The sequence below is a fragment of the Ptychodera flava genome, chromosome 22 (assembly GCF_041260155.1).
Source record: "Ptychodera flava strain L36383 chromosome 22, AS_Pfla_20210202, whole genome shotgun sequence".
NCBI classification, from domain to species: Eukaryota; Metazoa; Hemichordata; class Enteropneusta; family Ptychoderidae; genus Ptychodera; species Ptychodera flava.
Window position 1 is genome coordinate 16,764,083 of NC_091949.1, and position 12,288 is coordinate 16,776,370.

Consider the following 12,288-nt stretch of genomic DNA (forward strand, 5'->3'; position numbering starts at 1 on the left):
AGTAAGTTTTGCAATTTCACAATGTTTGAGGTAAAATCACTTGAATCTATAAAACCAAGTCGAATGTCCTTAAGCTTTGGAACGGACCAGCTGTTTACAATTGATTCTAAAATTGAACGGTGAATATGACTAATTAAAAGATTCGAAGACCATATAAAATACGACCCTAAGTAATTTTGGTAGTGATGGTGATGATGATTTTGTGATAACATTATTTCTGTATCCAGTTTGACAGATTTGATGACCTACTCATCATCTAGGGAAAGTCAATGTCACTGTAAACCTAGGGCAGTGAAGTGAAGTAATTTCTATAAAAAATTTTTCAATATAATGCCACGTACGACTATAAAAAAGTGACTCGTAGAGTGAATTGTTCACCTATTTTGTATATATTCTGTCCCTAAGTTTGTTCGTAGCTCGCTGTTAATTATTCTTACTACCTGCATTTATCTTGCCAGGCGTCTGATGTTGATGATGGCAGCAATGGACAGATACACTACTCGATTATTGATGTATTTCCATGGGTTGATGCGTTCGAAATAGACAGTATGATGGGAGTGATCGATGTTACTAGTCCATTAGATTACGACACCCTACATCCGTCTTACGGAGGAAAATACGAGTTGACCGTCATGGCAAAAGACTACGGACACCCTCCTTTGAACAGTACAACACCAGTATACGTTTATGTACAGGTAAAACTGTACTTCCTTGCAGAGATTTACTTGTAATTTCCTTATTAAGCTTACTTTTTATTCTTAGTCAAACATAAAGTAAACCAGAGAAAAGGCAAGTTTGATTTACATGAACATTACGTTGATTAATAAAGGTATGATTCGGTAAAAATAAACAGCGCAAATACTTCGTACGGCCGATATTGTTGTCAAAAGCGCTTTCAAGTCTCGGTATAGTACGCGGGCATTTCATCGCAGATGGTCTCTTTTGATGTAAAGCAGTATCCAAGTTAGCTTCTCAATGAAATATTAGATTCGCCGACACCTGCTTAGGATCATTCTCTACAAAACTGTCATTTTCTTTGAATTTTCCGGGAAATTACACGTTTAAGAAGGCCTAATTTTTATCTTCCAGGGAGTCAATGACAACGATCCATACTTCCTACAATCTGAGTACTCTGCAGAGATTTCTGACGACTTCAAAGGAGGAGGTACGTAAAATATGAGATGTACTGATTTTTTTGCATTTATACCAGTATGTATGTATGTATGTATGTATGTATGTATGTATCTGTATATCTTTGTATCTTTGCATCTATGCATATATCTTGTGTGTATGTTAGGCTGATTAATTGATTGTTTGATGGATTGACCGATTGAGAACTGCAGAGTTCACTTCATTGAGCACAACCATATATGACTGTCTTTTTAGACTATGTCATCACTGTAGCAGCCTTCGACGATGATTCACCATACGGCCCATTTCGATACGATAGCTGTGTAGATTACAGTATTGTCAGTGGTGGGAATGACAAGTTCAGCTTATCCCCGACATACGGCAAACACAACAACAGCTATAGTAATATTACAATTGCGTTGAACGTCGACAACATGGACGTGGAGCTTTATGGAAATTTCTACAACATGACATTACGTGCCTCGGATCGTGGTAATCCAAGACTTGACAGCCACTGTACGGTGATCGTACACGTGCGTAGTACATTGGATAAACCACCGGAATTTCGCGCGCAGGATGTCTTTGAAATCATCACTGAAGGTAAGTTTCGTTTGGTTTCCCAAAAAATTATAAAAATATATAAGCAGAAATTGCAATATTATCCATCTGTAATCTGCAGTTATTCGTGGATTCACGTACATATGTGATCAAATTCTTTTATTGAAAATAAGGATGCAAAAATATATGGACAAAACGCACCACAATAGATGGCAAAACATGTATAAACTACTCACCGCATAATGAAATGCAAATCTTTCAACTCACAGAATTTTGCTGTACATTTACATAAAATTCATTCGTTTGCCCTGGAAGTCTTCAAATTTACTTAAAAGGCTCTTATTAGTGCAAGATACGAGATGGATTAATAGTCATTTATGCAAATTTTATGGATAAGCATTGTTTCGGTATTAAAATTTTATGCTAATGATTCCTTGTCATGTTGAATATTCATGTACCTTGCATCTTGCATTGGATAAAAGGTATTAGATTCATAATTTTCCGAATTTCTTCTTAATGCCTTAATACAGATGCGCCACCAGGTTACTACATAACTACAATGGGTACAACCCTTACTGGTAATTTCATCTACGACATAGTTGGCGTGCATGCGTTCAATGAACGCGATGAAAATGTTACAGATTCAAGTGATTTCACCGATCAGTTTACAATAGATGGGTTAACCGGGGATGTTCACTTGAACGAGCCTCTGGACAGAGAAGAGGTCGAGTTTTTTAATGTTTACGTCACTGTTTCATCTATGACAAGCAATGATTCAAGCACGGACCAAGGTAATGCTCAAATCACTTTATGATACTTTTATGTAAATTAATTGTTTTGAAGTGAAATATTCTAAATATTCTAAAGATGACTTTTTCATTGCTCATGGTTAATTTTTTATACCGAATGCGAAAATAAATTGCTTTCGAAAGAGTAAATACTAGTCTAGTATACCAGCTTGATGATATCAGGTTTCTGGAATAGCTTGCTTAAATCAGACAAGGATGACTCCAACATCATCACCAGTCTGTAATGGTGCCACTCTCTTCAATGCATTACAGCTGTGCTACGCATCAAAGTTATGGACGTCAACGACAACACACCAGTCTTCAAAGATTCAGATTTTTGTGATTTTGGAGGTGACGTTTACTATGCCGAAATACTTGAGGAATACCCAGAAATTCAAACCTACTCTTGCGTCAAAGCATCCGACCCCGACAAGGGCACAAACGGAGACTTCGAATTCAGCGTCTTGACGGACCCATTTAACCCGCAGGGCATAGAAATAGACAGACATACAGGTATGGCGAGTTTGATTTTGACTATCATAGTAGGACCAACTCACTACACATGTTTAAATTTATATCAAATGGTAGATTACTTTCCGATTTTAAATCGAAATTTTCTTTTACAGTTATCAAAGTGTTTGATATAGCCCAACTGAAGCGAATATAAGTTCCGTGTGGAATCAAATTCCAGATGCTCAGGTCGATAAAATGATATATTTACATCAAACACCCGTGCTTCGTTCTCGCTCAAGCGTGTAAGACCGTAGGCTTTGCTGTAAGGTAGAAAGCGCCTCGGGGGCAGATATTCGGGCTTTCAAATTTTATCAATTCTCTTCTGATCTACCACTTGTGGCAACTCATTTTAAAGCTCTTGATGAAAGAAAAGATTTTGCCGTCTTAGTTTTTCGAAAAGCGAGAATTTTATTTTCCCCCATTGTGTTAAAACTAGGATGGCGGCCATTTTGAATTTCAAATATCGGGGAATCTTAGGTAATTTGTCTCTCTAGTACCAAATTTTGCACGATGACCCCTGATTTTTATTCTTGCTTCGGTATCATGTATCAATATTGACCCTGGGGCCTGGTAAAATGTGTTTTAGCCTATCACTATTAGCATCGCTGACTCTGTTTTATTGCACAAAGCATTGCCGAGAGTCTCAACTGCTATAAGGCAATAATAATGATTTAAACAAAAGCAAGTCTGTCAACTGTACTGGCAACATCACGAACTTTCAACATTGTCTTGAATGCCTTCAATTACAAATAAGCAAATAAGCTTAAATCATCCATAATTCTCCGGTATCGTTTTTTTAATGATGAGTATCAATCTTATGACAAGAAGATGTTATAGCTTCTGTTCAATCTTGCGCTGTCACAGTAGGTAGAGCAACATCACCTAATGTTAATATTTCCGCTCCCCATCACACCTTTCCCGAACGAACATTGTATTACCATGCTCTGTCCGTCGCATTTTCATTGGTGGAGCTGAACCACGTGACTGACCACAACTACACAGTAATGGTTTGTTTTCATGCCCGTGAATATGAATAATATGGTAAACATACTAACTTTACAGCTAAAACGAAAATTGTGATTTGTACAAAGATCATAATCAACTACAAAATAAAATGGAGCCTTGTGGGCCAAGTTTAGACGCTTTTTTCAAAAAAATCTCCGGATTTGCAAAATTTTTGCAGCGCGCGCACTACTCACTGACAGTGTCTGGGGCCCCGTTGTCGTTCGAACGGGAAATTTTCGTAAATTTTGACGGTTTTTCGGGGTTCGTTGATAATATAATTGAAATAACAGACTCCGCGATGACCATTAACGTTTATTTATGGGCGCAGGCAAGCCTCGCCCGTTAATTTTTGGCTTTCCTCTCGCCCTTGCCCATAAATAAACGTTATGGTCAGCGCGTCGTCCGTTATTCCTATAATATGACAGCTGTCAATGCGGAACAAATATGACACCTGTAATAATTGATTTATTGATGATATGACACCTGTCAATGCAATATCAATATGACACCTGTCATTGATATATAACACTTGTCTTTGCATTATCAGAAATGCATGAAGTGTTCTGCTCGTCTCTGTGATAGGTATTGTTTTAATGATAAATTGTCGGTAACGTTATTATAAGAGAAACAAGAGTGTAAATCTTCACCGGTTTTGTCGCATGCTTTGCGTATTGCTTTACCTTGTTTATATTGAAAAGGGCCCAATGCCATAAGATTTCAAGCTTTCTGTTATGAATATTAATTCTCATTACAGGTGACATAAAATTTTACGGCACTTTGGACAGAGAAGAGTCTGATCAGTTCAACATCACTGTTCGAGCAGAGGACAAAGGGTTTCCAGCATTGCATAATGACATACCGGTCGTCTTCCGACTGGTTGATATCAATGATAATGAACCCGAATTTTTGAACTTGCCAAACGATCTTTCCGTCTATGAGGACGCTACAATAGGTTCCTCGTTGTACACCGTATCTGCTGAAGACATTGATGATGGAAACAATGCTGAGATTGAGTATAGTATAATAGCGGGCAATTCGGAAGGAAGGTTTACAATCAATAACCACACGGTAGGGATCATATTACTCTATTTATGAAAAGAACCTGTGAACTTTGAGAGCACGCACTTTGCACATGGCGGAAAAACGGAAGTTCTCCATGCGAGAACGTACGTCAGACTGCGAGAGTATCACTATTCAGAATGTTGACTACAGAAAGTTGAAAAAGAAATAAAAATGACAGAGCATACAAAACCGAAATCATGCAAACGGCGATTTATGATCTGATTCACTGCTTCAAAGTTTTCATGTTATCAGTTTTGGTAAAAGCAGTTAGAAATGTATTGCAAAAGAAAGATGTCTACGTTTATCAGTCATATTTATTTCGCATGGCTGCATAGAACGGTTCACGTTTAATCAGTAATACTAATGTAGATCTCTTTGCCAGTCTGTGTGTGTGCTCATTTGTGTGTCCATCTTTTGAACTGACTAAATCTCCGTTTAAGTGTCTCTCTCTCTTCGTCTGTCTCTTTCTTCGCGTGGTATGTAGGGCGCCGTTCATTTGATCGCAGCATTAGACCGTGAATACACGGCCGAATATGATTTGACGATTCAAGCTGAAGACAACCCGGGTGATGTACCACAGCTCAGAACCTTTAGCTCGGTAAGTCGAAACATCATTAACCATTTTCTGCGCAATTCTTTTCGAAAATTAAATCATGCACCATAAAAATATAACAATGAGAATTGCTCGTCCATTATGCATTAGGCTGTAAAAATCGCCTAACAGTCTTTCGCAGAGTAAATTGTGCATTTACTCTTACATGAATCTATTTGATCATTCGACAAGCTCAGAATGTCATTACCCTTTGGTGGATTAAATCAATTTTTGTTGCCTTTATAAAATATATGGTAGCCCGCTCATTTTTTTCAGAATTTTGCCAAAATTTTGTTTAAAAACTGTAGATGAAATGTGATGTCCATTTGGTCAAAACTAGTCCAAATAATTACAGAAAAAATTATATAAATTGGTAACATGTTGCACTAAAATTTTGATGGGGAAAATCATCAGTAATTAATTGATGTGACCCTCGAGGTAAATTTGAAATGATTAGTGTGTTACAATCTGATTAAAATGAGAATAGAGATGGCGACTTTTCCACCTTTGATGTTTTTCTTGTTCTCGTTTTGTTTTGATCTCCGTTTCTTTGTTTTGTTCTCGTTAATTGATAGTCGGCGTCGCTTCATTATATTTTCCAACTGCTATGGAAGATCACCTTGAAATATCGCTTTGCAGGAGCCAATCAGATTGCGTTTTCAATTCAATGCTGCATCCATAACAAGTGGAGGTTGTAAACCTTTTTCCGATTGGTAAACCTCTTTCTGCTCCTTATGATTTTGTTTTCTGTAGCTACACATATCGGTCCTCGATGTAAATGACAACACACCAATGTTTACAGAATCCAATTATAGCATTGAGGTGAGGGAGGATGAACCCACTGGAAAGGTCATCGCCATAGTTACTGCTGAAGACCCTGACGCTGATGAAAATGGTTTTGTTGAGTACAGTATTGGCGAGAGAAACGATACCGAGAGCGGTGATGGTAAGAAATTCGCCAAAAGACATTGTAAGGGGTAATCTCAGTGTGAGCACATATTTTTTCACCTTCGAACATGGTCATTTCTGCCAAAACGTCAAAAGATAAACGTTCGGAGCTTTGGTAAAGAGGTAGAGACCTGTTCATGATGTACCGTATTTTATATAGTTTCCTACTCTTTTTTTCAGAATTATTTTCAATAACTACAGTTGAACACGAAACGAAAAATACTGGAGAAGTGTACGTTAGCAGTGCAACACTACTCGATCGACAGGGCGTATACTTCTTGGAGCTCATAGCCACCGATCAAGGAACGCCTTCGCTATCGTCTAGTGTGCCGCTGATTGTGACAGTACAAGATACGAACGTCAATGCTCCAGAGTTCCAATATGTTGTTGATGCTGATGGTGTCGAGCAGCCTATATCCTCGAATTTCAGTCAGTATGTTAACATAACGGAGGTAGGAAAGAGTAAAATCGTCTGGAATACTTGAAGAGCTTAAACTCTCCTTGCCAGTGCTATTACGGCGGTGTAACGAGCCAGTTGCTACCATTTGTAAACATTTAATTTCCATCAAAGAGATAACACAGCGATAGCAGCAATATTGAATTTCAGACATCAGTAAATAAATCCTATTTTCTAATTTGTTTCTCTAGTACCAAACTTTGCAGGGTGACCCCCGACTTTACTCTTGATTTTGAAAGAGAATGGTTGAAAGTTTCAGCAAAAGTTTGAGTCATAAGTCTTTCATTTTTAAGGCGCTAAGTACCTTAATTGCAAATAGCTCAACAGTAGTACGAGAACAGAACGATATCCTATGGATTATTTTTCTTTTATATTGCTTGCCCTATGGTAAAGAACTCTAATGAATCAATAGATCGCGCCGAGGTAGCGTTGTTTGGAGATGTCTTTTTTGTGAAAACGGAAATTATGTAGTGGTTAAAATTTGCTGGACAGGCATGATCTGACTAACTGACACATTGACACAAAATATTTATCTTTCTCTCTTTTTATTTCTTAAAGGATTACACTGGCTTCATTTGTCAAGTTCATGCAACAGATGACGACCTAGGTGAAAATGCACGGGTGAATTACCTGCTGAGTCAGAGTAGAGATTACTTTGATATAGATCCTAATTCGGGCAATGTTACTATCAGTCACGTGACCGACAGAGAAGTTATTCCGTCATACATGGCAAGTGTTAAACTTTTTTCGTGTGCTGAATCATACGAAATGAATTTTGAGGTGAATCGTGATTTTTTTGCATGAAAACTGGCATTAACATTGGCAGTTGTATGTATTTTGAAGAGTACGAAACTATCAAACTTTAAACTCATTATGCCTCCAAGTGTTAAATCTCATTTCTGACTTATCTCGTCTCCATAGTTTTCTGTGATTGCCCATGACAACGGAACACCGATGCAGATGTCTACGGAGTTGTTGATCACTGTCCTGGTCGATGACATCAACGACAACCCGCCCGTTTTTCCTCGGAATGAGGTAAGACACACTTTAAATTCAGTAGTAAATTGACGAAGATGAATGGATCTTATCCACACTTTTATCAGCTATCCCGTTGACATCATGAAGAGGCGTTGCTCAAATGCATAAATCACCATGTATAGTACAGTAGTTATGATTCCGTCAGACCTAGAGTAAGGTTTTCGTCATAGAGAACTTTCTTTGCAATGGAATTCTTTCGCATTCACGTCAAATCTGCTTTATTCGCCGATAGGACGGGTCACCGCAGAGTGACGTCTTTCACGTCAGCGAAGAGGCAGAATTTGGAACACTCGTCGGAACGGTGACCGAAGCATCAGACGCTGACATCGGATCAAACGCTGTAAACTACTACTTTCTTATCGGTAAGCTTCGGCCCGCCTTCAGATGACATAAAAATCACAAGTTCATTTGACTTCAGAATTCTTAAATTTGAGTGTTTTATAAACTAAAGAAAAAATTGAGAATATTGATGGTATATATAGCGATACCTGATATTTAAAGGTATACAGTCACCTGTTCTAATTTTGCAACAGTTACAATGGGAAAAGAAAATCTAACGAATCACAGATTTTAAGAGGGTGGCCGCTTTTTAAAACCAGCGCCCTCACATGGGCATTTTGAATGCCAAGTAACGCCCCTTTGGCCATATATGGGCATATTTAGATTACAGGTGACTGTATACCTTTAATATGCAGCTAGTAGCATCATAAACACCTCTTATTTCACACAGGAGGGGACGATGATGACCAATTTAACTTGGACAAGTACACTAGAGAGCTGACCGTTAAGGACCACCTTGATCGAGAAGAAATACATCTTTATGAATTGATAGTGAAAGCGGATGACGATGAAGACTGGACTGATCCAGCAGGCGGGACTGATTTTGATTTTGATGATACAAGTTTGAATTTGGTGAAGGTTTACATCGATGACATAAACGATAGCCCACCTAGTTTCTGCTACAATGGTAAGTGCGCATGTGCTGTATGGTCTGAAAAATGTGTGTAGTGCCAATTTGTGAGCGTGAGTGATTATAAATTTTGGTGTATACTTTAAGGTAATAAAACTCGGTCTATTCACGAGGGATTTTTCACAGAATAGAGGAGTAAGTAAAGCCTTAAGAACTGTTACAGTAAAGGGTTCATCTTGATTAATAAAAAAAACTAAAGTGGGTTTGAATATGCTCCATTCTTTCTGAAAATGTGTTTTCAATTTTATAGAATCGTCACAAACACGACCTGAGGCGTCGAGAAGAAGACGGGATATTGACATAAACCAAGGTAAACAAATATACCTTTGTCCGTCACACGTCTCAGGACTGTTCAAACTCACGAGAAACTGCAAGATCTTTTGTTATTTTAACTAGCACAATTTATGCAACCATCTCCACTGAAGTAATGCTGCTAGTATCTTAAATTTATTTGAATATTCCTTTTGCAACCTAACACACTATTTGACATACCGTTACTATTCTTCTCAGATATGTTCCATGCTGGCGGACTGCAAAACTGGAATGACGTGTATTTCTTGTCCAAAGTCGATGAAGAGGGGCACACGAGCCACCCGACGCTTTTCATGATGGTCAGTTTCGAAGTTTTTTTGCCAATATCTGTCATACACTCGAAGTTATGAACATGTCGAACGACAATAACAATCAAACAGAAATTTGAGTAGATGATATGAATAAGTCGGCTAAGTTGTCTGATTTGAAATACATGAGTTGCCGAATAATATGTAGACCTTATGGTCAAATGCATGCTCGTATAAAGCTTTGTAATCATTTTCGCGACGTCCTGAAGACCACGCCTTTGATTACAGTTTTGCGAGTAAACTTTTTATATATCTCTCAGTCAATGTCCTATTGTACTTTTCTCAGGAGGGTAGCTATGACAGCAATGCTGCCAAACACAATATACGCATACGAGCGGTATCACAAGAAGCAGCAGAAATTGATTCGGCGGGAACTGTACTCATACCAGAGAATTCACCAGAGGGAAGTGATTTTCCAGTCGACAACCTAATCGCCGAGGACCCGGATGATGTGAGTGTTTGGTGTACACGTTTGCGCATGTTGTTCTTTCTCACCACACTGCTTGACATTATATAATATAGTTCGAGAGGCTAATACTTATGAAAAATGTTTTCGTTTGACGGTAATTTGTGTTACCGACACTGTCACAGACCAGTATCATTAATTTTAGACACAGTGACTGACCAAATTTTTCAGATTGACGATTTTGAGAGAGTTGGATAACAAAGATTTCCGCGAGATGGTACTTTTATGCATTCTCCACGGAATAATTGCGCACGTTAATCACCACTCACAATTTTTATATCAAAATGATCTTTGAATTATGTCTGATTATACAGTATTATTGACACTTTATCTGATTCTAATTTTAGAATTACCGAAATAACAGTTTGTAACCAAAGAAAAAGTTTACAGAACAGGGAATGTCGAGTGATTGTAGGTTATTTAAAGTACAATGCAATATGCAGCTAGTCAGCTGACACAGTCCTTAAGTAATGTCCATAATTTTAACGATGCAAATGCGGTATAGTCTTGTGAATTCATAAAACGAACAAATCGACCAACTACAGACTACCGCCTGTCAGCTTCTATCAATATTCTACCCTCTTCGAATGTTAGGCAAATTAAATACATTCAGTAAAAATCACTAGAAATTGCTGTAAAGTTATTCGTAAATTTTGCAATAATGCGCGTCAGAAGTTGTTATTGAGAGACTTCATGTTATCGTGACGTATTAGTTCAACTTCAACTTATTAATAAATTCCAATGTACGTAGCTGGAAAATGGCACCTTTTCACTGACGGTCTTGGAGCAAGGTGGATACGTTTTCGAGGCGTTACCGGAAGTCGTGAAGAATGTTGCAAGTTTAATCATTCTCAGGGTCCTGAATTCAACCTACCTTGATTACGAAGAGAGACATTATTTCTTTATTGAGGTAAGTGAGGCCATTCGTCGTTAAAGCCAAACAGCAAAATACGTTAACGTTATTACAGTGATGGCGAGTTATCCTGCAAGTACGTGCCTCGGCAATGTGTACATATCCAAAAACTAAAAGGCTAAACGTTTGTTAATTTTTTTCTCGAAGAAGTTTTAAACTCTTCTTTTACACAATCGTGAATTAAGCACAAGAGACATGATGAAGTGAGAACGCCCTAACGATGTTATAAATCAAATATAGTTATCATTTCCACGTTTAACTCTACAAGAAAAAAAGAATTTTGGCTTCACAATAAAGAAGCAGTCAGGATGAAATTACAACATCCTTCACAAATTTCACTTGAACATTGGATCATGTGAACAAAATTTATAAAATCTGTTAACGCATACTTGTTCAGAAAACTAACTTTTATTCATATGAAAAGTGAACCGACGCGGAAGTATTCTGCCTGTTCTATGAGTTCTATTGCTGTTGATATCTCTCACATTTGGTATTCCTTTTGTCCCAGCTTCTTGCAGAAGAAATTCGCACGGAGGAAAACTTTTTGGATAACTGCAAGCTGACTATATTATTAGAGGATTTAAATGACAATTGTCCAATATTCAACCAAACCGAATATGTTGGCGACGTCGTTGAGCATGCGCAAGAGGGAGATTTTGTGCTCTTGGTAACGGTGAGTTTGCACAAAGTCAAAATGAGCTCAGTTCATTAAAGGGGAAGTTCACCAATGATGATTTTTACATATGTGTTAGCTTTGTGGTCACTTATCCCGGAAAGCTATTTTCGCCATTTATAACGCGCAATTCTTTAGAAAATCCGATTAAAATAGTACAGGAAGTTGCCCATATAATTTGAATCATGGGAAAAAAGCTCCAGGCTTGGAGCTTGCATAATGTGATATGGAACACATCGGGTAAGAGCCTTCATTACCGTTTCTTTGAATCAGAATAAAATAATTGTCTTCGTTTTGCTACAGGCCTCTGACTTGGATTCCGGGGAATATGGCACGATAACGTACGGCCTCATGGGAGAAGGGTCAGAAAAGTAGGTGTTCTACAACTTAAAATATACTGTTTAATGTTAGTCTCTTGAAAATGAAAGTAATCATGACTTTGATAATTATGTTGAAATGTGGCTATATCTAAAAAAGTCAGAGTCTCAATTTTGGACCTGACAGGGCACTGTATTGTGCCGTACAGTTAAATCATTAGATATTGCGCATTGAAT

At 37.9% G+C, this 12,288-nt stretch overlaps 1 protein-coding gene across 1 annotated transcript; it reads left to right on the plus strand.

Annotated features, from left to right (window-relative positions):
* Positions 1–21: 21 nt before the first annotated feature.
* On the plus strand, positions 22–12,109 carry LOC139123364 (cadherin-23-like). The gene is made up of 20 exons (XM_070689514.1): positions 22–30; positions 459–695; positions 1,090–1,165; positions 1,387–1,731; positions 2,220–2,480; positions 2,751–2,990; positions 4,750–5,063; positions 5,542–5,655; positions 6,403–6,595; positions 6,778–7,049; positions 7,613–7,783; positions 7,976–8,089; positions 8,325–8,454; positions 8,823–9,059; positions 9,313–9,372; positions 9,573–9,673; positions 9,969–10,133; positions 10,900–11,058; positions 11,570–11,734; positions 12,038–12,109. The coding sequence occupies exons 1-20, from the start codon at positions 22–24 to the stop codon at positions 12,107–12,109; spliced, it is 3,435 nt and encodes a 1,144-aa protein (XP_070545615.1).
* The last annotated feature ends 179 nt before the right edge of the window (positions 12,110–12,288 follow it).